The following is a 25083-nucleotide window of genomic DNA, read 5'->3' as shown; positions in this document are numbered from 1 at the left end:
ATCCCAATTCACTTCTTTGGGTTCTCCAGTCTGCTGGAGTGATGGAGTGAGCTGCTTCCCAGCTTCTTCATTACTCTTGGATGTCACATAGGTGACACACTCTGTCAGCTTCACTTTCCCCCATCCCTCCACACTTTACCAGTCATTTGAGTTAGAACTATAATAAGATGCTAGCTGAGTGAATCATTTGGAGTCAAACGCACATTACTCTTTATTCAGCTGCTGCCCACCTGGTCCTGCATTCAAATGGCCATATCTAAAGTGACAGAACTTTGTATTCCCCATTGCAGCACTGAATTAGCCAAGGACAGGGAACAGGGAAGAGAATATTTGTAGTATTACCAGGGGAGCAAGGGAAGAAAAAAGCTTCCTGACCTTTAAAACAGTTAGATAGCTCCGCAAGCTGTTACTTAGAATGAAGTGGATGGCATCACTTTTAACACATCACACAGAAAACTCTCAGTGGTGCTTAAGAGCTGGTTTTGAATCTGTGTCCAAAACATACTTTAAGAGCGATGTAAGAGGTGTTTGAGGCATCAGACTTCTGATAAAATCAGTCTGAACTTCTGGAGATAACGAAGCTAGTGGAGCTTCCCTATGGCTTGTACTCCTCCTCTGCTCCTAACGTGTGTTTACTGCTTCATTTAGGACAGGCTTAGATGAAAAATTCTGAGAAACAGGCTTTAAAAAATACTTTGTCTGCACATGTCTTACAGCCTAGACAGAAAATCCTCCAAAGTATTACATACAAAGTACAAAGAAATAGGAAAGCTCTGCCCAGTCCTCTATCTCACTTTCTTTGTTAGTGTGAATGAAAATGTTCTACCCCATTACTTATCATAGCTAAGACATTTCCAAGGATTTTTGCTTCCTCTAAATACAATGCACTGAATACATAGCCCAACATGAAATAACACATAATGCGGATGAAATAAACGCATATTGTGAAATTAAGGACTATAGATGGACTTAGACCACAACAAATCCACAGCCCAAGGATGTGGTGGTGATAATCTCTACCATAAGTCAGAAAGGTCCTGGAACTTCTTAACCTGCTGCAAGGGGGTTAGTGGAGGAACTGCATTCACAAAGAGGTCTTCGGGAGTACTCACTAGGTGCATGAAATCCTGCAACAAGTTTTGAGACTCCATATATAGGTGCATAGGCTTGCAAGAAGGGGATTTATTTAGACCAAGCGGCCATCCACAAACCGATGCAGGCACCTAGTGCTGAAGTCAACAGATAAAGTTTAGACACCCATGGAACCACAACCAACGACCCCCAAAATCTATGTTCAGCTGCCTGGCTCCTATCACCACAAAGAGAACTATTGTATAAAGCCTTAGGTGTGCATTACAGCAGAGTTTCAAACTTGGGTCTCTTGCTCATAACTCATTCCTGGTGTGATCATCCTGATGCTGACAGCGTTTACATAGTTGGCCCTAAGAACAGCTTCAGGACCAGGAATGTTCAAGCCCTGATAGCACCTTAATGTGATGATTTTAGTCACGATGCCATCAGGTGTGGGGCATGGAGGGGACCAGGTGTGTGAAGGCCAGTCCGATATGACAGCCTTTCACGCGGTCCAGAGTGCACACCAGCTCCTCGAAGGCTCCGGGCTGTTCCCGGGCCTACGCTGACAGTGCGCGTGGATCGCCCGGCTGCGCCCGGGCACTCGGCACGGGTTTCAGCACAGCAGTGGCCCCCCTGGCTCCCTCCGCGAGGGGCGGCGCGGTGCCGGTGCGGCCGCGGCGGATGGTGCTGCGCAGCTAGTCGGTGCATTGCGGCGGCGGGAGGGGACCGCTGCACCGCTCCGCGCCCGCGGCCATTGCACACCGCGCCTCGCACCGGAGCGGCGGCGGCAGCCAGCGGCACGAGTCGCCATGGCTAAGGAGGGAGCGCAGCGTGCGGAGGAAACGGAGCAGATGATCGAGAAGGAAGGCGGCAAGGAAGCGGGCGAAGGCAGCGCCGCCGGCAGCCTGCGGGCTGCGGACACGAAGGAGATGAGAGCCGTAGTGCTGTCCGCCTTCGGGGGGCTCAACAAGCTCCGCGTGTCCAAGAAAGCCATGCCGGAGCCGCAGGACGGGGAGCTGAAGATCCGCGTCAAAGCCTGGTCTAGTATCACCCCTTACCCTGTCCTTGGCTCTGGGGACGGGCGGGGCCGGGGGCTTCTCTGCCTGTGCTTGGGTTCGGAGGGGCCGGGTGCGGGGTGATCGCGGGCGGGAGGCTGCTGCGCTGGCACCAACTTCCCTCACTCGTGGCTGCCTCTCGGCGGGGACCCCGCTCGAGCTGCCGCCGCGGGCCGCCGAGCGCCCGGGTACCGACTGATGCCCGGGCGGCGACTGATGCTCGGCGATGGGCTCCGAGCCGCTTGGGCATGGGGTGAAGCTGGGGTTTGGGTGCTGTCAGTAGCGGCTGGGCAGGGAAAGAAACGTGATCGATGTTCACGGTACCAAAAGGGGTAAATGGGGAAAACCTGTTTAACTGCGCTTGGGGGTTTGCTATTTTCTGAGAAAATGCGGGAGCCAGCTTGCATGTGGTGCTCAGCACCCGTCCCTTCCCCTTCTCATACGGGCTGTTATTTTTCTCCTGGGGATCACTCACTTCACTTATCATAGTTTTTCTTCAGCACTGGTGTGGTGGAGCAGAGGAACTGGGGATAACTCTCCAGTGTTCGATGCCTGTGCCTGGTTGACAAGTGGTTAGCGATCTGGTAGCATCTTGCAATAAGCTTTCCTAGAAGGCTTATTTTTGTTTTCCCCAGACGATTGGAGCAGACTATTCTTCCTTGATAGCTGGTTCTCACTGCGCTTGTTTCTCATGAAAATAGGGTTGTTTTCACAACTAGATATGTACCAAACCCCAAATTAATTTAGCCTAGGCAGGGATTTACCTTTTGCTGTCCTTTTTCCGCTGTGTGAAAACATGGTGCTTCTGGAAGATAAATTTCAAGGTGAAGGCCAAGTTGTTTATTTTGGAACTAACTTTAGTTAAAAATAATACTGGTATGGGGCAGTGAGCTTGTTTTGAGGTGCGTATCTAGTGGATCCTGGAACATCCTTGTGGGTTAATGTAGCCAAATATCTTGGCCTGTTCAGACACTGCACTTTACATCCTGTATGTAACAGGAATCATAATACTTACACAAGTCACAAATGACCTGTGCAAGTATTTCCCCCCACCCTGAGGTGTTGTCTATAAAAAATTGTGATATCCATGACTCTAAATGAGGATTAACAGAGCTGAGGTGTTTTGCATTCTCATTTGATTATTTTTTTCTTTACTAAGTCCAAATGGGAAATGCAAGAAATTCCATGCTAAGTGAATATAAGCAATAGTGGTAACACAGTAGCTGCTGGGTAGCTCATTTTTCTTTCAAGCAGGGCTGTAATTCCATTTGAGAATAGGCTGTGTTGTTTTCAATGATTTTTTTTTTCCCAGCTGTTGACTTAAAGTTAACATGCAAAATTGTTCTGAGCACATGGCCATATTCCTTTAAATGCATGGGGATTTCACAGCACTGTCTAGTACCAGTATGAATCCCCAGTATGAATTACAGTTTCATCAAAGCAGTAGATAACGTTTGTATCACAAATTGCAAGTTACCTGCAAAAGAACACTTGGCTGTAAAATAGAATCAGTTAGCTCTGGTGCAAATACAGTTGCTTTCCCAGGTTGCATTATCACTAGTGAGCTGTGCAAGTTGCGCACTCGCTGTTTAATGTCATCAGACCTGCTTGACTGCTTCATAGTTACTGCCAGGTTGCAAGATGCCATGTGTGTTTTGGAAGCTCCCCTTCATGCCAGAAGAGCCCATAGACTGTATAGCATCTGTTTGCCATTCTATCTGCTTGGCAGTCTGGGCTGGAAACGGCCACAGGACTGAAATGTGATCAGGTCACCAAAGCGTGCTTCCAAACAAGGCAAAATCCATTTGCTGATCTTCTTGTCGTGAGTCTGTAAATACAGAAGATTGATCAAGATGATGATGGACTTGCAGTCTGGTCAGGGAGACTGAGCGAGAAAAACGACTGTTGTCTCTGCCCAGTGTAGCATGCAGTACACAGGTAGTTCACATGTAAGCACATGCCGAACATGCAGAGATGGGCTCTGGTAAGCCATTTTGATGACAAATAATGTTTTAGTTGAATCAGTTGTGTACTTGACAATCATTATAGATAGTGATTATTTTTGTCCATTAACTTATGGGGAAGAATAATCCTAATTATAAGTAAAATATGCTCATCCATGATAAATAGTATATATGAATGACTAAAGCCCAAATTCTGTGTGGTCTCTGCATTCACTGGAGGGTGAAACCAGTTGAATCATATGTATACATTTTGTAGTATGGTACTGTAGATGGAGGAGAGGGAGGCTATGTTGCAATTCACACTAAGACATGCGATGAATAATTCTTTTGAAGGTCTGGAATATCAATGATCCAACTGAAAATGTGTCAGCTGAGATGAGTCATGTGTTAGCCTCATTCAGTGACTAAGAAATGGAACAGCCATCGATGTCCAAGCTGAGTCACAGCTTCTGCATATCTCCTGAAATAATTTTTGATTGATAATGATGAAGTAGTCAAAATTGCTGTATTTGTTTGTGTGGTAATTTGCAATCTGCAGAACACTGTGCATAGTTTAAAATATTGAACAAGTAGCTAGAACAAACCACAGTATATTTCAGGTAGGGTGTGTGAGTAAGGAATGGTGTCCTGTGAGTAAGGAATGGTGTCCTGTAATTAACTGCCTATATTTTTCTTTTCACAGTTCTGATGGTTTCTTACTTGTGATACTGTATGTGTGCGTCATGAGGAATGAGGCAGAAGTGACCCTGCTGGCTGTGAGATACAGCACTGTAAAAACTGGTAGTAAATAAAAGAAGTCCTAGGTATACTAGAGTAGTGGACAGATAGTGTATCAATTTTGTTCTTAAAAGCAATCTTGTTCATATACTGTGGGTGTTTCTGGATAAAAAGCATGAGATCTGATAATTTTAAACCTTTCCGTTTATCTATCTATCTATCTATCTATCTATCTATCTATCTATCTATCATCATCTATCCATCCATCCATCCGTCTAATCTATCTATCATCTATATCATCTATCTATCTATCTATCTATCTATCTATCATCTATCTATCTATCTGTCATCATCATCTATCTATCCATCTAATCTATCTATCATCTATCTATCTATCTGCCTATCATCTATCAAAAGATTAGTGGGCAATTTGCTGGGCAGGGGTAAGAGGAAGGATTTTAAGAAGGTAAAACTCAGTGGTCCTTGCTCTGTTGTGTTTCATAAACTTCAGTAACTAATTTCAGCGGACTCTTACGTTGAAATAGGAGAGACTGATCAAAAGCAGCACCTTTCCAGAACAAAGTGTGGAGAATGGTCTGCCTGATTTGGTAGTTTGCAGTGGAAGATACTGGGCATCCTGGAGTGTGTGGGACAGAGCTAGCTGGACCAAGCTGACTGTTGCTGGTCTGATGACGAAACAAGTCTAGAATACAGCTTTCTATCCACAGGACTTTCAACATTTAAAGAAAATAAAAATACAGCAAAGCTAAACCACAAATATAGAAAAATGATACTCAAAATCCTCAAAATTGATGCTAGGGTGGAACACTGCAGATTTTGACAGTCAGATTTAAAGATACTTCCATGTTTGGTAAACTCTGCCTCCAGAGATGTGTAGATAATTCAGTCTGTGCAGTTCGCACTAATATTTGTGCTCTTTCACAGAGAGGTTTTTGCAGAGCCCCTGTGTCAGTGTATTAATCTTGGTAATTTGTATCCTTCCCTATCTTCATTTGCATCTAGCTGTTGATTTTGGATTAAAAGCACAACTAGAAGAAATTTTGCACTTTTTGTCACTAGATCTCTTTGCATTTACACTCCTCCTTCTACATATGCCCTTACTTAAAGTTCAGCCAGTTTCTCTGGCTACACACCAGAACAGGTTACTCTGTTTTGTACTGATACAAGAAACAAATTGTGCTTATTCTCTAAAACCATCACTCTTCATGAGGTGCATTTTCTTATGATGTTCTGTCCATCTAAACTTCCCTTTTCCTGTGTCAGCTGCAGGTTAAATCTCAGTGGGGGACTGGGTAAGGTTAGGTGTCTTCGAGATAATTACTAAAGCAGCCATCCATCTTTGAATAACCTCCAGATTATTCAAAGGGAAAAAAAATAAAATGCTGGTTTTAGTATTCAATGTGATTGTGCTTTTAGGTCTATTAGTGTTGATAAGGCTTGTTCAAATTTGGAAGGTAAAATAAAACAACTTATTTCTGTCCTTATTTGAAAGGGGAGAAGAATGGAAATAAATACATGTATGAGAGAAATAGGTATATGACAACATGTAAACATATAGGAGATAAAAGATGAAGCAAATGAGGAAGAAACTCCCTGAAAAGTTACTAGAAATTATTTGAAATGCTTATTAACACTCTATGTTCCAGCTGGTAATTAAAATGATAAAAAGATGTGATTAGGTACATACCTTGTGCAGTGTCTTTCCTTCCCTTATCGCACCTGTTCTAGTATCTAGTCTTGTAAGTTCATTCTAATAGAGATGAGCTCTCTGTTTTGTTTAACACTGCTGCCTTTTATTAAGGATAAAGACAGATGAAAGAGAAATGGAACTAGAACAGAGCAGAATTGCTAGTATTATGTCGTTACGTGCAAAACTGAGTATGTGCCTTTCAAAAATTGTCTGACAAGTTATTTTGCAAGAATGAATATTTCTAGGAAGAGCATCAGTAATGTATTTGTAATCAAATGTCATTGTCAAATGGCTATAGTCTTTTCCATATCCATCTGTCTGCTTGTTGTCTGCTTGTTACATCATGGTTCGTGTTCCTACACAGGTTTTCACATCACAGTTCTGCCTTTGGCTGCCCTTTCTTGCAGGAGTGTAGGAAAAGTTAACTGTAGAATGTGTGCGGTGTGAAAAGATGTATTAAAAAGATCATCACTGGAGTTAATGTACACAGACAGTGGTTGCACCATGTGTGGTGTGGGGTTTTTGGTTTTGTGCTCTGTTTTCGTTTTGTTTTCTTCCCAAATGATGACTGCCTAGCAGGCATGTTATTTAGGATTTCTCTTTCATTATGAATATTAAAGGGGTGATGTAGGAGGTGGTCTTAGCCACTGGGTAAGAAGTGACCTTCCTAAAATCATTCCAGAGTTCCCAACTTAATTGTGCCAGACCTCCTCACCTCTCATGTGGTTAATGTTATGAGCTCTGTGTATGAGCGTGGTGGGTTTTTCTTTGTTCATTTATTTTTTCTTTTTTTTTTTCCTGAGTTTGTCAAGCTAGACTGTGAAAATCATCTTTTTCAAATATAATTCCTAATCTTGCTTTCACAGAGCATAGAGTTGTGAGCTCAGGTTGCTCTTAAACCCTCCACCACAATTACAAATATTTACATTTGGTGGAATTTCCTTCCCCCCCCCCCCAGTGACCTACATGTTATGAATGCTGTCTTGTCTCTGAGCTTACGTCCTCTGTCTACTCTGTCTTTTTGTTTGTTGGGTCTGTTCAGTCTGTTTGCTTCATTAGTATCTGACTAAAGCTCTGTGCACATCAGTAATTTTATGCATCCAAGCAGTTGTTGGTATCATATGCGTGAGTAGGACTAGCTGTGTGCATAGCTTTAGGGAGTCGGGGGAGTTAGTATGCGGCAATTTTGGCTAACAGTAAATACAGGGCTGTGTTTTGGAACAATGGATTCATGCTGAAGCATTGTCTAGTTAGGAGTTTGAGGAGTTTTAGCTACGTATGGCATTTGTGCCTGTAATCAGTACATATATATGCATATATAGAGTAGATAACGGTACCTTTCTTGGTTGTGTTTTTTTGTGGCTGCCTAGAAAACAATAAAATTTTACTTAATAAAGTTGGATGGTATGCATAAGACAAAACAAAGATGCTTCAAGATTTTTGCGAAATGGAGACTACAGGGAAAGACCTGTGTTTTTTCTGAGTAGGAGCTCTGAGGCTCCAAAGACCTAAATAACCTTTGCAAAACTGTGTAAAAGTGATCCAGCAGGAACAGTTTTTAAACAACAGCCTATCTAATACTTAATACGTTCATGTCAAAAGTGTGGGCTGCTGCCTGGAATGAGCACAAGATTAATTCCTGGAGTCATACCAGAGGTTAGAAGAGTTGCATCAGGTTGCTCTTGGCTCAAAACATCTATAATGTGTGATGTTTGGGGTTTTCTTACATTGCACTGTGTTTACTTGCCAAATAGTAATGCATTCATAGAAATCATAATGTTTCACTGTATTGACTTTTGAAATGCCCTTTGTGAATCCCTTCAGGTGACTTCTAAAAAGTCTTGTAAGCTTTAGGGCCAATGTATGTGTGTTTTTCTTTCCAAGGCCTGTACAGCACAGTCTAAAGTCAGACTGTTCCACATGTGAAGAATGTAAATGTCTACTGAAGTCCCTCTTATGCGGTGGAGCCCAGCTTTTTAATGATGGCCTTAAGTCTTATGTCTTTCCCATCACTCGGGTCAAGTTTTCCTCCTTATATTATCTATAATAATATTGCTGTTTTTATTTTTTCTTATGTTTTACAGTGGTTTGAACTTTATTGATTTGATGGTGAGACAGGGGAATATTGACAACCCTCCGAAGACGCCACTTATTCCTGGGTTTGAATGTTCTGGAATTGTAGAAGCTCTTGGAGATAGTGTGAAAGGATTCGAGGTAATAATTTCTTTCTTTTCAGAGCAAGAAGACTAAATAATCACTGGTTCACTGTGTATGTTGTCCCTAATCCCTTCTGGTCTGCCAGCGACAGCAGCCTTCACCACCCTGTTGATATTTGAAAGGGCAATTTTTCCTTGCTGCTTCCCAAGCATGAGAATTACCTCTTGATTTAGTTTCTAAAGCTACCACTGTCATTTCCATCAAACAGTTCCTGAAAAATCACTTGTGCCATGTGTATATGTTAATGGAACTGGAAAGCATGACTTACATGCTTTGGGAAAGTAAAATAAATTGAGTTAACTTTTTAAGTTTTCTCTGCCATGTTTGCTGTCAGTATTACTCTGTCCCTCAAAGCCCATGTGCTGCTGATTCTAGTTCCAGCTTTTGATCTCAAGTTAACAAGACCCCCATTTACAATAAGCATGGGATCTTACAACCACGTGCATTCATGAAACACAGATAGAACTGGGGCCCTGATTCCGTGTGTATGACTTACAATCATTCAGCAAAAGGATCTATTTCATCTAACAGAACAGTGATAAATGACAAAGAGTTAATTTATATAATAAAGCTTTCATAACTGGTTGGCATTATGTACTCTTTTGTATCTCTTATTACATATAAACAGCATCCTGGCCTATCTGCTATTCTGTTATTGATGTTAAACATCTATATTTCCCCCCAGTCTAGCATTTTATTTCCTAAGTAGATAGAAAAATATTGAAATAGAAACTGCACGTCAATCTTATTTATAGAATCATAGTATAGGTAGGGTTGGAAAGGACCTTAAGATCATCTAGTTCCAACCCCCCTGCCATGGGCAGGGACACCTCACACTAAACCATCCCACCCAAGGCTTCCTCCAACCTGGCCTTGAACACTGCCAGGGATGGAGCATTCACAGCCTCCCTGGGCAACCCATTCCAGTGCCTCACCACCCTTACAGTATAGAACTTCTTTCTTATATCCAATCTAAACTTCCCCTGTTTAAGTTTTAACCTGTTACCCCTTGTCCTGTCACTACAGTCCCTGACGAAGAGTCCCTCCCCAGCATCCCTATAGGCCCCCTTCAGGTACTGGAAGGCTGCTATGAGGTCTCCACGCAGCCTTCTCTTCTCCAGGCTGAACAGCCCCAACTTCCTCAGCCTGTCTTCATACGGGAAATGCTCCAGTCTCCTGATCATCCTCGTGGCCCTCCTCTGGACTTGTTCCAGCAGTTCCATGTCCTTTGTATGTTGAGGACACCAGAACTGCACACAATGCTCCAGGTGAGATCTCACAAGAGCAGAGTAGAGGGGCAGGATCACCTCCTTCGCCCTGCTGGTCACGCTCCTTTTGATGCAGCCCAGGATACAGTTGGCTTTCTGGGCTGCAAGCGCACACTGAAGCCGGCTCATGTTCATTTTCTCATCGACCAGCACCCCCAGGTCCTTCTCCGCAGGTCTGCTCTGAATCTCTTCTCTGCCCAACCTGTAGCTGTGCCTGGGATTGCTCCGACCCAGCTGTAGGACCTTGCACTTGTCGTGGTTGAACTTCGTAAGGTTGGCATCAGCCCATGGCACAAGCGTGTCAAGGTCCCTCTGGATGGCATCCCTTCCCTCCAGCATATCAGCCGGAGCACACAGCTTGGTGTCATCGGCAAACTTGCTGAGGGCGCACTCAATCCCACTGTCCATGTCAGCGATGAAGATGTTGAACAAGACCGGTCCCAACACCGATCCCTGAGGGACACCACTCGTTACCAGTCTCCAGCTGGGCATTGAGCCATTGGCCACAACTCTGTGTGCGGCCACCCAGCCAGTTCTTTATCCACCGAGTGCTCCATCCATCAAATTGATATCTCTCCAATTTAGAGACGAGGATGTCTTGTGGGACAGTGTCGAACGCTTTTCACAAGTCCAGGTAGATGACATCAACTGCTCTACCCCTTTCCATCAGTTCTGTAGCCCCATCACAGAAGGCCACCACATTGGTCAGGCAGGATTTCCCCCTAGTGAAGCCATGCTGGCTGTCACCAAGCACCTTGTTGTTTTTCATGTGCCTTAGCATGCCTTCCAGGAGAATGTGCTCCAAGATTTTGCCAGGCACAGAGGTGAGACTGACTGGTCTGTAATTCCCCGGGTCTTCCATTTTCCCCTTCTTGAAAATGGGGGTTATATTTCCCTCTTTCCAGTCGTCGGGAACTTCACCTGACTGCCATGATTTTTCAAATATGATGGCCAGTGGCTTGGCAACTTCATTTGCCAGCTCCTTCAGGACCCGCGGATGGGTTTCATCAGGTCCCATGGACTTGTGCACATTCAGGTTCTTAAGATGGTCTCGAACCAGATCCTCTGCTACAGTGGGCTCAAGGTCTTCTTTCTCACAGTCCCTGAGTCTGCCTTCCAAGACTCGGATGGTGTAGTCAGAGCCTTTGCCAGTGAAGACCGAGGCAAAGAAGTCATTCAGAACCTCAGCGTTCTCCAAATCCAGGAATCTGGATTATCTTAGTCATGTCATCAAGTAATTGCATTTTCTCAGTTCTTGCTGCATCTTAAATAAGGCAGTTGCCTAAAATATTTTTATTCAAAGGTAACATTTTTGCTCTTCTGGAAAAGATGTAAAGTTTCTCAGTTGAGTGAAGGTAATGGCCAATTTAGTTTCTGGGAGGATCTCAGTGATGAGCTCTTCTTAGGACATTTCTCTACCTTCCCCCTCTTGCCTCATCTCTGCCTTGAAACAGGTCATAATCTTCCAATGTTTTTTGTGACAAACAATAACTGAACAGTAACTTTTCTGCTTTAAAAACTCTACTGCTTCAGTTGTTCCACTCTAGTATCTGTGCTTCATAGTTACACTCCATATCAAAGAATTTTCTGTGAAAGGAGCACTGTCTCTGCTCTAGATCAGCAGTCTCAGTTTAAAAGTCCCATCTATTTTTAAAGGGCATTGTGAGGCTATAGCATATGGTGCTTTTATGAATAACATTGCACCTGACTGAATATAGTGGATCTCTTTTCAGGTTAGGTCTTTGTTCTGACTGCAGAATGCATTTGTGCCATGGAGTACTCCCTGAAATGGAAACTAGGGTGATGTTTAATTTTTTTGTATGTGACCTGCATACCCATGGTAGTGTTTGAGTGATCTAGAAGAAGGATCAACACTCAGAATAATTCTGCAGTGATATAAGCCTGTAAGCAGGAGGAAGTGCCACGAAGAAGATGCAAAAATGTTCTGTCAGTTTCTTCATGGATTTATTGCATGGAATAGGAACACGCCAGATGCTTGTTGTGTCCTTGACATAAGGTGTTTTCACTGTCCAGAGCAGTGGCAGGAGAGACAAAGACTGGGCCCTACATCTTCTGACTTCCTTTCCCTTTGAAGATCTCTTTCAGTTGAAGCCACTTTAAAGTGGGCATTTCATGCTCTGGAAAAACATGCCTTGCAGGCCCTTAGCCTGTATTACCTGAAATAGCCTGTAACACCTGAGATATTACCTGAGAGATTGCCAGTCATTTCTTGTCTTCGTTTGCTGTGATTGTGTTATTGTATGAGAAATGTCAGCATTGAATGGCAGTCTGTTTTGACAGTGAAAACACATCTTACAATGAAATAAAGCCTTTTTTTGTGGAATAATGGTGTAATGCCAATTCCTTCTCCCATTAAAAGGAAAAGCTGATTTCTGCTGAGCTCAACTGTATCAGGCCTTGTTAACTCTAGTTGTGGGGATGATTCTCAGGAGGTAAGGCCTAATCTCAGATGATGACTAGGCTCTGTATAGTGTTTGTGGTAAAATAAATTATTTATTGTTACTAAGAAATTCCTCAGGAATCACCAAGAGGGACTTCTCTGCATTCTTTTTGGTAATCATTTATATTTGTTTGCAAGGATATAGGATGTATTAACATCTTCACTAATAAATCCTAGCAGACTTTAGGTTTTAGATGCTTCTCTAGGAGGAAAAGGCAACCACAGAGTGGTTACCAGTGAGGCACTACTAATTTGAATGTCTTTTTCAAAAGGAGGAGGCATTCTGTTGAAAACTGGAATGTCAGCTCTGTTTCAGCATCCTCATTCTGAAAGACACAAACCTTTCAGAACTGTCAGCAGCACCTTAGCTTTTAGCAAACCTGTAATAGCCCAAACTAATGACAAGTACCTGGGAGACTAAAATGAGCTTGTGCTATAAATGCATCCGTGAAGGTAGAAGTCTTGAGCTTTAACCCATTGCTGTGGAATATAGCTGAAGTAGTCCAAGTATACCATATCCATACCCACAGTATTTCTAAAACATTAGTGTATTAGCAGAATGTAAGATGCAGAATATCAGGCAGATAAGGTATTTTAGAGGGACAGCTGCTGTTAGTTTTAGTTAAAACATTAAATACTGTTATGTATGATGCTGTTCCTGCTCTATTACTTACACTGTGGCCCCACTGAAGAGCTCCTTTCGTGGTTAAGGATGCTATTTTTGTTGGTGTGTTACAGAAAGGCAAAGAAGTCTAAAATAAGGTAAAAGATGTGAAGGAGCTGCTGATGATAAGCAGTTATTGAGAGCTTTGCCTGTGAAGGTTTGCGCACTGTGGCTCTCCCTAGTAGTGCCAGCAGACCAATTTCTGCTTTTACATGAGTTGCTTTCCAAGTCTGATTGTGCCTCTGCAGGAGCCTCACAGCTCCAATTGCTTTGTTATTATTCTTGCCCGTCTGTGGGGTGTCACTATCTCCAGTTTAAAAACGTGGAGCTGCAATGAAGGCCATTATACAAATGCATAGATTTGATGTGCGTGGAGGTTCTGAGAGGTTCCTAGGAGCAACCAACTGTATCTGATACTAATATAAAATCTTTATTTCTCCATAGTGAAATACCCTTTCACTACTCTATATTTCCAAAGAAACTGAGTGATGTTTCAAATGAAGTATTTCATTGCTCCTTTAAATCCTGTCAAATTAATTTTGTAGGCTTAGTAGTGCCTCGGAATCCAGAGGTATATTTTTTGACATTTAAGGTGGCTTATTTGAAGTTGCAGGATCAAATTCTGCTCTGACATATGACTGGAGAAATTACAGTCATGGAAATGTATTGCTAGAATCAGTTATGAAGGTAATAAAAGTAGAGAGAGGCTACAGATGGTGTTATCTTCTAAATGAGTGGTGTCTGAACCCTTTCATGTACTCTGGTACCTGAGTGCAAGGCCTCCCCTTCTCGATCCACGGAGAGCAAAAGTAGGTCTAAATTACTGTGAAGACTGAGAAAGCAGAGTGAAAATTATCTTCGGTGTAATTTTGTTTATTCCATGCATCTAATAGATAATTTATAACCCTTTTTTCTTTTCCTTGTTTTGAGGGTCTTTTTTTCTGTAAGCAAATTTCCTGGTTATTAGCAAGACTGCTCTTTTCATTGTTTACAGCCACATTTGTTATTTAGGGACTCTGCTAGAAAAAGATAATCTGTGTTGGTGATGATGAAAGTCTGCTCCATCAGAGGAGCAGTGCAGGAAAAGAAGAGGTGGCTTTATTTGGATATTTTTGTTAAATCCAACCTTTTAAATAAACACAATTAAAACTTGGTAAAAACCCAGAGCTGAGCTTAACTGCTATTTTCCAAAGATGGGGAGCACTATTAACTTCACAGTCAGTGACCCACAGCTTGAGCAGGAGAGTTGCAGATCTCACGAGTTGCTCTCTACAGTCTCACTCGCAGCCATATCCTCAACCTTTTCTTCCTTGTTTGTAGATTGGAGACCGAGTCATGGCTTTCGTAAACTACAGTGCATGGGCTGAAGTGGTTTGTACCCCAGTCGAATTTGTCTACAAGATCCCAGATGACATGAGCTTTTCTGAAGCTGCTGCGTTTCCCATGAACTTTGTAACTGCCTACATGATGCTCTTTGAAGTTGCTAACCTAAGAGAAGGCATGTCTGTGCTGGTCCACTCTGCAGGAGGTGGAGTGGTAAGTTTGAACTTTTCTTACTTTCCTGTCACCAAGTAACTGGTGCATCTCATTTTCTGAAACGAGCCAGGCCCTACAGTTTGATTTGAGATCAGACTTCCCTGTCAGAGGGATTGCAGTGAAACTGCATCTGTTTTCCCTTCAAAACACTGATGCAAATGGTTGGCGGGAGCTTTGGGTGAAATAAAAGTGTTATGACAATAAACTCTACCCCAAAACCCCTCCCAGACCCCCTGACTGGTTGTCGGAGATCAGGGAGCAAGTGCTGTCCCAAACATCTCATTTCTGAACTTGTAAGAAGCACCTTGTACTTCTGTGTAAAAGAAGGCTGAAAGGAATGAAGAAGTAATGAATGCAAGAATGAAAGGAATAAATAAATCAATGCCCTGAACACAGTATTTGTAGGTAACCATTATCCTCCTTGCACTAAATGACCCTCTTGGAATACTCCTGCAAATGCTGTGTGTGTGTGAAAGAGGCGTTTTTTGTGTGAAATTCTTCTTCCCCTTTGTTGTAGAAGGATGGAAAGCAGTGAGAAGCAGTATTGTGCCAGTCAATAGACAGAAAATACACAGACGCTGAATCCCACTTGGTGGTGGCTGCTACATGTCATAGTTTGGATCATTAGTAAGGGATTGCTGTGTTACATGGGCAAAGAAATAGTGGGATGGGTTTGTTGGAATACCTGGCCATGCAATGAAATAAGAAGTCAGCATTTTGTGTTACCAGCTCATTGAACTATCTTTTACTAAAATCTCTCTCCTTTGGAAAGTACTTAAGCTTGTGCAGACTATCAAGATACTGTCAGAGGAGTTTGTTTATGTTTGAAATTATGCAGTGCTTTTCCATAAAGCAGCTTTCACAACCTGAGAACATTAGCAGATCTCAGCCTTCCAAACTGCAATGCCTCTTCTCTCTTCCTGTTATGCCTTATTTATGGTACATTAATATTCTGTTGTTTGTTGAGGTCTGGTGAGCAGCCCAGACACCTTATCCCTACTTGTATGCCCTTAGACCTTTTTTCAGGTTCTCATGTAAAAGAAGGCTGTAATCAAAGGAATAAATTCATGAGTTCCCTGTACAAAGTATTTTTAGCTAACAGTAATCCTACTTGCAGTAAATGGTCCTCTTGGAATACTTCTGTAAATGAATGGAATTTATAATCGTATTATGCTTTGGCACAGTACAACCTAGAGCATTATGGCTGGCTGTCATTCTTTAATATTAAATCTTCTTATGGGGAATTTAGGACTGTTGAAACAAGAGGCCACACAATCCTTGCTTTTGGCTGTTCTGTAGATATATATATATGCATGTGTCTACAGAAAATGAACTCCTCCTTATTGAGATAAAGTGTCCTTGCTAAATGTCTTTATTTCTTTTTCTCTTCTTCCTTCTAACGTAACCATCTCTGTTATTTCTTCCTTCTCTTCCCTGAGCGCCGTTAATGCTCTACCAACTCTCACGTAGGTGTCTTCACTAGTGCTCAGCCTCTGTGCTGGGCTGTGTCTGTACGGAGCAGCTGGCTTCCTCTCTTCTATCACAGATGCTTAATGAACAGTTTTTGACTGGTTCTCTGCTGTGACTGCTTGTGGATATTCTCTGAAAGAAGATGCAGAAGGATGAAGGATGGATCCTGTGTGGCTGCCAGGAGAACAAGGAGAAACCAGATCCATCACATGCTAAATAGCTAAATAAAACAGAGTTTCCAAGGGAAAAGTACAGGAGGAACAGCCAAGTTGGCCAATATCTGATAAAGGTCTGTGTACGATCCATCAGAGGGAGACAGGGCTGGCTTGCCTGCAGGATGCCATGGTGGAGAGTGCCTCATGCAGGCTGTTGTTCCTTTTAAGGGAAGAGCATGTATAGCTAGAATTGGGAAGGAAAAACTTCGCCCATTGCTTGACAGGTCTTACACGTAAAATATCACTCCGGAGATGCATGGAATGCTTTCCTTTCTGCTAACGAGACATAAAGATTTCAGAGGGGTCTGTGTTGCTCTTTAAACTTCTTTAATAATCTGTCTGCTAATCCTTTGAAAAATCTAACAGCCTCAGTTGAACAATTCATTCTCACAAAGTTCATAGAATCATAGAATAGTTAGGGTTGGAAAGGACCTCAAGATCATCTAGTTCCAGCCCCCCTGCCATGGACAGGGACACTTCACGCTAAACCAAAGTTCTTAGTTAATAAAACAGAAAACTGGCACTGACATTTCTATGGGAAGAGGTAGTTTTTGTGCTGTTGCTTTTAGTCGATTGAAGACCCATTCCTACTTTCAGCAAGTGGGAAACCTGTCCAGTTTGTTTCTAAATGTCATAGAAATTCCAGAACTTTAAAGAGACAATAGGCTCACTGTGGGACTAGAAGTTTTTAATTGTTCCTTTCTCATTATGCAAGAGATCTCATTATTTTAGTTGCTGCAGGCAGTTTATGAAAAAGAACTTGTTGCTTCAAAAGTGTTTGTGAGGTTCTTTGTCGTGGCTCATTCTCTTCTTCAGGAGGATCCTGTGGCTTTTTCAGTAGGTCAGGGAAAATTCTCTAGGACCTTTACTTAGGTCTTGCCTCGGTTTATTTTTGTGGCTTTATTTTTTGTGTTAAATATTTTTAGTAGTGAAGTAACTATAGCAATTGTCTTCCCATCTGTGCCTGGGGTATGATTAGCATGTGATGGTAATCCTTAATGTCTGACAGGATGCTTTAGAGAAGTCAGTTTGCTTACTTACAGAAGTTCCAGGGGACATCAGAAAATGATGTAGAGAAGAAGGAAATGTACCAAAATAACTTACCTTGATAAAAGTCTTACGTATCTATCTCTCTTACAGAAATTTGGGTCCTGCTCCGTAAACCAAATGAGAACCACTCAGCTGAAAGGTCAGGGCATCATGTAGTCTTCCCTCTTCATGGTAGGAAATGTGGCTGGCTGTACAGAAGCACCTTGTCTCTCTGAACCAGGAGGCGGATGCTCACAGACTCTTCTTTCTGACACTGTTGGTATATTGTAGCCTTCCATCTGAAGAGGAGGACTAGCTGCAGTGCTTAGAAGGGGGTTTGAAAAGAGAGATTGTATTTGCTTTTGTTTCTTAGGGCTTCCTTGTTGATTTGGATTGTTTGGAAAGGGGGCTGCTTTGGGGGTTGGTTTGGGTTGTCTCTCTTTCCCTCTTGAGGCAGGGGCAAATAAAGACTGACTTGTGAAGTAGGCTGGAGAAATTCTACGGGCCTTCTAGGAAAGCAAGGTGCAGGCTCATAGTTGCATTACATAGTTCAGTCAGGTTTTGACAAGACGTTAATACCTTGCAAAGCATTCTGTTGTTATTTCTTGAGCTGCTACTGACCAGGATCGTACAAGGACGGTAGTTGTCATGCACTCTTTCAGGCTTCTACTTGGCAGGGTGCTTAACATGCCCCTTTAATCCATTACATGGAGATGCAAGGCAGTTCGATAATTAACAAAAGATATAATTGTGTAATACAAATAGAGTTTAAATACTTAATGCTACAGAAACGTTCTTCTGAACTGATACCTAAAATATGGAGAAAGTCAGCTAAAGCTGAACTTCAGGCACTTCCTATTATACATACATAGAAATTAATGCTTAGAAATATGATTTTTGCAGGAACGTATGACTTACTGTAGCACATACATTGGCCTATCTTCAGTGTACAGCCCTTCAATTAGTGTTTGAAATGACTGTGAGACAATTGTGGAGTAACTCCCTTCACAAATATGCTCCTAGGTCTTTATTTTCAAGTGAAGCAAAGTGTCAACTGAAGAAAATACACGAGAAGACTGAGCAGTAGCATGCACCCCACTGGCACTGATAGGCTGTATGAAGCAATTAGTTCTTTAAAATGAAAAGTTTTAAATCAGTACATTCAGTGAAGGTCACAGCAGAGGCTTGTATGAGATTATAAAGTTGTTCTGAAAGTTTTTAATGTAAACTTGTAAACTGTATCCTGGATTAGTTATTGAATTAGTATGAATATAGGATTGTGGTATCAAAAAAACCCAAACAACCAAAACCCCCCCAAACCCCAAACAACAACAACAACAACAAAACAAAACAAAACAAAACAAAACAAAAAAAAAAAAAAGCAAAAAGAATCTTTAGGCTCTTCTCTTCTGGATTTAACAAATCCAGTCTCTATCTCTGATATCTACCTGGAAAATTAATTCTTTCAGGGACTTTGATTTGTGAAAGACAGCCATTATGCTCATTTGCTTCTTGTTTGCTCTTTATGTATTTCCTATTCTGAATATTTAGAGCACAAAACTTTGGTCATTTACCAAGGTTGTGTAAATGCTTCAGTTTCATCACGTAATCCCTCTGATGCAAGACAGAATTATTAGCCAGTTCTTTAGCATTTTGATCTCACAGATGCTAAAATTAAGCTGCTTTAACACAGAAGCATCAATTATTCTGCTGAAGCTGTGATTTGACCTTCTCTTTCAAGCTTAGCAGCCAAGGAAGTGCAAGCAGAGTAAGTTACAGATGCAGTTCTCAGGTGTGAATTTGAAGGGTAAATCTGACTTGGCAACAGATTTAGATCATCCTGGCAGGATTGGTTACTGCTTGGCAGGAACCTTCTTTTTTATTGTGTTCCCCTGCATAAATTGCAAATATTTGAGTACGTGTTCCAAACTGGATCTCTGAAGTGGTGATATTTTATCTGACAAAAATCTGACGCTTCTTAATAAATCTAGTCACCCGCTGTCACAGGCAGCATATAGGACCCCTTAGATAGTTATAAAATTTCTTCTTAAAAAAACCCATATGTTTATCCATTCAAATCCTCTCTGCTCTTTCTTGCTTAGTGAGAACTCTTTCTCAATGTCCAGACTTTCTTTGTGGGCGGTTAATGTGTCTTTATAGTGCTATTAGTTGAAATCAGCTATTCTTTGCTCTTGCAGCACTTCTTTCAAGTGTTTCTGGTAAGGCTGTGTATGTGTTTATGGCTAGGACAAGCTGAGAATCAAATCTCTTTTATTAGCCTATGTTTTTCAGGCTGAAAGTAAATTTGTTTGCTCATACTCCTCTTCTGAAAGGTCAGATGTCTGTTTCCTTGGTCATCCTACAGACACTGGTCCAGGCAGATACATGGTTGGGAGTAAAGCAGAAGTAAGCTAGCATGAAAGCCAGAGCCTTTTAATACAGGCCTCACAGCATCCCTGATGCTTTTAAACATTGTACGAGCAGACTGAATTTAGGTCTGTCTGCACCTAGCAGGTAGGAGCATGTTAAATAGCACTCTGGTGTTTGAGTCAGTCCTTCCTGAATGTGAATAGTTAGAATTTAGTCCTCTCTTCTGATGGCACCAGCCAGCACACTGTACACTGGCTTTAGTGCTTTCTGCTTTGCTGCAGTCTTTACCCAATACCTCTCAGGACTGCACCTGCTATTTTTGTGTTTGCAGTTCATAGCATTTGATGAAGTGCTTTCCTCTTATTTCATCTCCAGCCGCAAGGAAGGGAATAAATCAGCTCACACAGAGCTCTGTGTAACCATGTCTAGGCAGCTTTAAGTAATCAAGCTATCTCACTTAAAGCCAGACGGGGTATCTCAGCACTGAGCTGCCCTGGACCGCTGAATGTCTCTGAAGCAGTGGATGTGCTCCCTCAGCAGCTCAGGAGAGTCCCAGTGCCATGCCTGAGTCTATTTCCAGGCACTACCTCAGAGCATGATGTGTTAATCAAACACAAAAGCCTGGCAGTCATACACAAAAACCTATTTCCCTGACCAAAGCAAGCTGCAGTCTCTGAAGGACTTTCTTGTTGCCCCTGAAGCCCTGTGCTCCCCAGAGGACACGTGTCCTTCCCCTGAATCACTGGCTGGGTCAGGTCACAGACAGGCAGTGCTTAACTCTTCCTTGTCTGTTTTAAGTTTTCAGACAGATTTTACATGTTCTGGGCAAGGATCATGGCTGGGATGTGTTGTATCTCTACTAAACTGAAGAGGATTTACAGCCGGTGGAGGTTCAGCACTGGGTTTGGGATGTACCTCAGCTGCACGGTTTCATATAAGAGAGTAGGAAGAAACACACACCCTGCTAACTGTTGTAGAGAATAAGAGATTCTGAGGGTAGAAGGGGTCATTATCTGATGGTGACTCTGTTCCCCTCCGTCTACTCCAAAACTTACTTGTGGTGTACTGAGTGTAGAAAGTGCTGCCTTAGGCTTGTTCAAGAGTCACGTTTCAGTTTGCTCACTCTGCAGTGTTCACCTTAGTGTTTGGTTTCCAATTTCCTTGGCTGTAATTGGAAAAACGACACCTTCAGGAGATGGAATGTTGTAAATCTGACTTCTGACACCAGAGGAAAGTTTTCTTTGATGCCAGGAGATCAGTCGATGTTTTCTCTTGCAATTTTCTTACTATATTTGTGTATTTTATACCACCCTCAGATATGGTTATGTTGCATCCAGGCATTCTGGAAATGTGAATTCTCCTCATGTTCAGTTCCAGACCAGTTTCTTGCACAAGATTAAGTCTGAATAATTTGTTTTTAAAATGCTGTAGCATCTTTGGGCTGCAAAATATGTCATAGAAGTGATAATTTCTGGCTGGTTCTAATAGATGTATTTTCGCAGGGTGGTGGCTTTTAGATGGTTTGTTCTCTCTCGCCATAAAGCTGGCCTCAGTTTATATAACAGCAAAAAAGATACTTTCCTGAAAGTATACTGATGTTTAACTACTGTAGTTCAGTGCACAGCTTGCGCATCAGGCTGAGGTCTGGCTGGTGCCATTAGGTCAGGTACCCTTCAGAGATCCACCTCCTTTATTTCTGTTTCATCCAGCATTAATTCAGTATTATTGAGCTAATTAGATTAGGAAGTTTTCTTCTGTTCGTGCTTTCTACATTGACTTTTAAATGTCAATGGCATTCTTTTAATATTTTGAAATTGTTTAAATGGACAGAACAGCTATTACATTTTTACTTCTTAAGAATCTACTTTGTTCTTTTATGTGATTATCTCAGTAGGAGAAGTTTCCAGTCCTGCAGGTTTAAAGTTTGGTTTTAAAGCAAAGGACTGTAAAGGAATCTCAGTCGTTTTACTGGATCTAAAACTAACGTAAGGATATCCATTTATCATAAATTCTGTAATAATAGTATGTGTAGATTAGGTTTGTCATACTGGTTTTATAAATTGCCAGGACACCTTGAAAAGGATTTCATCAAACAGACTTTGAAGCTGAGGAGACACAAGACTTCTATGCCAAATCCAGTATTAGGTGATGTGCTTCATTTCCACAGAACACTTAAATCCAAGTCGTTCATTTCTTTGAAGACTCACCATGTAGAGTTCTGCATTATAAGTAGTATATAAATTATGCATACGTTAAAAGAAATTAATTCAATTTTAAGGGAATATTTTGTAACCATATCTGTTCCTTCAGTGAAGCAATTAATAATTTTTTCAAAGCATGCTAAATGCTTCTAAAGGTAAAATTAATTGTCCAAGTGAGAATTATTTTTTGCCACTTCCTGATTTCCTGAGCTTCACAAAGCAAGAATCCAGTCAGTACTTACATGTAGAAATTTGCATCCTATATGAAAATTGGATGGGAGAAGAGTATTCATTTTTCAAAGCATGAAGAATGCTTTCAGAGTTCATTTCAGAGTTCAGATGCTATTTCTGATAACATGGTGCTTGCTTCTATATCTGTGTGGTCTCCACAGTGAAAGCTGGTAGCAGAGATGATGTGGTTTTCTCTGGGCAGGGAGAAGACAAAAGCCCTCTTTTCTGTGTCTGTCACAAAGCAGATTTTAGGAGGGGAATGGCTTTGGAAACTGAAAGACAGGAAAAGGCTTGTGTGCCCCTGTGACCACAGAGTGCTGCCTGATGAGTGTGCTGGGGACAGGAACCAGCATGGATACCTCGCCTGCCCCTCCACCACCCTGTGAAAATTAAGTTCTTCATTCCAGCTGCAACCCTCCTTTGTGCCTACTTCATTTGTGAACTGTGGCCATTCTGAACACTGGGGCCTCACGTACTTGCAATTAGAATGTATAGCCCTCTAAACAGTAGCTGCTAATCCAGAGGTAGCTAGATGATTTGAGGGATTAGAAGAGATTTAAGTGTGACTTGTGTAGCCACAGTACTCTTTTGGAGCTTAGCCGAATTCCACAGAAATTAGTGAAATGTTTGGCTTCATAGGTTGCGTTCAGTTCCCCTATTTTAATGCGGAAAGCATGAAATGTCCAATATCAGCATTTATTCCTAGATTTCTGAGATACAAAACCTAAGAATACTTTGCACAAAAATAAGTACGAATCAATGTCAAATTAAGATCTTCAGAAAGCTGTTGAAGAATGTTTTGTGGAATAGCCTCAAAATACTTCAGTGATGTTTTTCATCCAATTATAAAAGTACTGGTCATATGAGTCAGTTTTAGGCTTTAAATATCTACAGAAAGCTGGGAAGTGTTCTAATCTGGGATTTTAGATAATCTTATCTGTGGTGGGAGCAAGGGGTGTGCTAACAAGTTCGAGTTAGGAGGAAAATAGGTTATGTACATCCTGGGGTTTTTGTGCATTCCTCCTATTCACCTGACTGTCAGTTTGTTAAATGTTAATCGTCTTCTGCAGGATAAAAATCAACTTATTTTCCACTCCAATATTTGACCTTTTAAATATTCAGTGTTCCCATTCTCATCTTCCCAAGTTAGATTGAAAATGCAGAAAACTAATTAGAGAATAGATCAATAATGTCAGAATTCCACTCAACTAGCATACATTATAACATATTGACTTATCTATATCACTGTTGGTGATGGCTTTCTGGGAGACACAGTGAGAAAAGAGGATTGTTAGTGAAAATGACTTGAGGAAAGGAGAGATACAAAATCCAGATTACTTGTTTTATTGTGATTTTATGCTACAATATTTGTGGAGGCTAAAACCTGGGCTTCAGAATGAGACGGTAAGTAATAGAGAAATGAAGTATGAGAAGAGTGAAATCCTTGCTGCTCCTTGAAGACATTACATCTTGGGAGACGAGGCCCCTCAGGAATAGAGTCTCCTGTAATTTCTAAGAGATTATGGATGCCAATGCAAGAAAATGGTGGAGGATTTTAAACAGAAAAAGTCACTTGTGTTTGGTATTGGATTACCATGCCACAAATCAGCTTTCATACCTGCATCCTGCTATAAGTTTCTCTGAGTTGTTGGCCAGGTTGTTCAATTTGCTGTACTAGTCCATTCCTCATTTCCTGTAAAGTAAGAATGAGAATGCATTCCTTCCCCTGCTGTCCTTTCCATGTCTGTTGATACCTGTCCAAAGGATCACATACTTGCTGTGTAGGTGTTTGCTGACTAATCCAGTAGGAAACCAATCTGACAGTCCTGGATGCCACCGTATATAAATAATAATGTCCTCTCTTGCCATGTTCAGCTCAGAGGATTGTCACTACCAATTATATTCAGCATTACATGTGAGGATGCCAAAGCCCCCAGGGTATGCAGGGTTGTGTAATTATTATGTAAATAAAACCCAAGCACTTATTGCTGGTATTTACATACTGATAATAAGGATTTCTGGTTGGCACGAACAGGAATGTGTTTATCCATGGATGATCATACTGGTCAGGCATACAGTTTACAAATTACAATCTTTTGGCTGTAAATGTAAGTAAGAATCTGCTGAATGTCCGACATTTTTAGAATGATAGTGCCATATCTGGCTTCTGGGCATATCCGTGTAACTGTGCTAGCTCCAGTGGAATAATGTGGTTAGAACAAGAGGCAGAATGTGACTACCAAATGCCTGTCTTCCAGTTCTTAGTGTGTTAAGACTAAAACACAACCCAGGGTTGTAAAAGCACGACCTGTTAGGATCTTTTTGAAATCTGAATGGCTCAGCGTTTGTGCAGTGCTTCTCTTCTTCTCTCAGCCTCATGAAATTAGAGGTTAAACCTTAGAGAAGTTAAAGCCCTCTGGGACCTAAAGCCAGAAAGTAAACCTCTGGGCTTTTATCGTTTGCCAGGGATTGATACCGGAAAGTAGAAGTACAGACATTTGAAGGCACAAATTCTCTAATGCTCCAGGTCCTGCCTAGACACTGACATAGCATCTGATTGACTTCACAGGATTTCTGCCCACATGCGGGAGGGATGCACTAGGAAAATGATTTTCCTATAAATGCTCTAGGCCATTTTGATTCATTTGCTACATGCATTCTGTATTCGTTTCCCCCAGAGCTGACATTACCTAAGGGACTCAGAGTGAGATGCACATAGGGTACAAGCAGCAAAATGAGAAACTTTTCTCTAGCACTCTGTGGGTAATTTTTGGTTGTCCTTGTAAATTAATGCCATTTTGCTTAAATTACAGTGTCTTTGTTAAAAGATCAAGAACTCTTCTCCACTGCATTTTTTGATACACTAAATTACTTTTATCCCGGCAGTTGCTTTGTCTTCA

At 41.7% G+C, this 25083-nt stretch overlaps 1 protein-coding gene across 1 annotated transcript in view; it reads left to right on the top strand.

Annotated features, from left to right (window-relative positions):
- Positions 1–1695: 1695 nt before the first annotated feature.
- The window catches only part of VAT1L (vesicle amine transport 1 like), a 66502-nt gene continuing 43114 nt past the window's right edge, over positions 1696–25083 (top strand). Inside the window, exons 1-3 of the mRNA XM_065663410.1 lie at positions 1696–2113; positions 8606–8735; positions 14452–14667. Coding sequence (XP_065519482.1) covers positions 1884–2113; positions 8606–8735; positions 14452–14667 — 576 coding nt within the window. The 5' untranslated portion in view covers positions 1696–1883. The remainder of the gene's footprint in view (positions 2114–8605; positions 8736–14451; positions 14668–25083) is intronic.

The sequence above is a fragment of the Lathamus discolor genome, chromosome Z, assembly GCF_037157495.1.
Source record: "Lathamus discolor isolate bLatDis1 chromosome Z, bLatDis1.hap1, whole genome shotgun sequence".
In the NCBI taxonomy this organism is placed as follows: Eukaryota; Metazoa; Chordata; class Aves; order Psittaciformes; family Psittacidae; genus Lathamus; species Lathamus discolor.
Note: the sequence above shows the minus strand (reverse complement) of the source record. Positions and strands in the feature narration are given on the sequence as shown.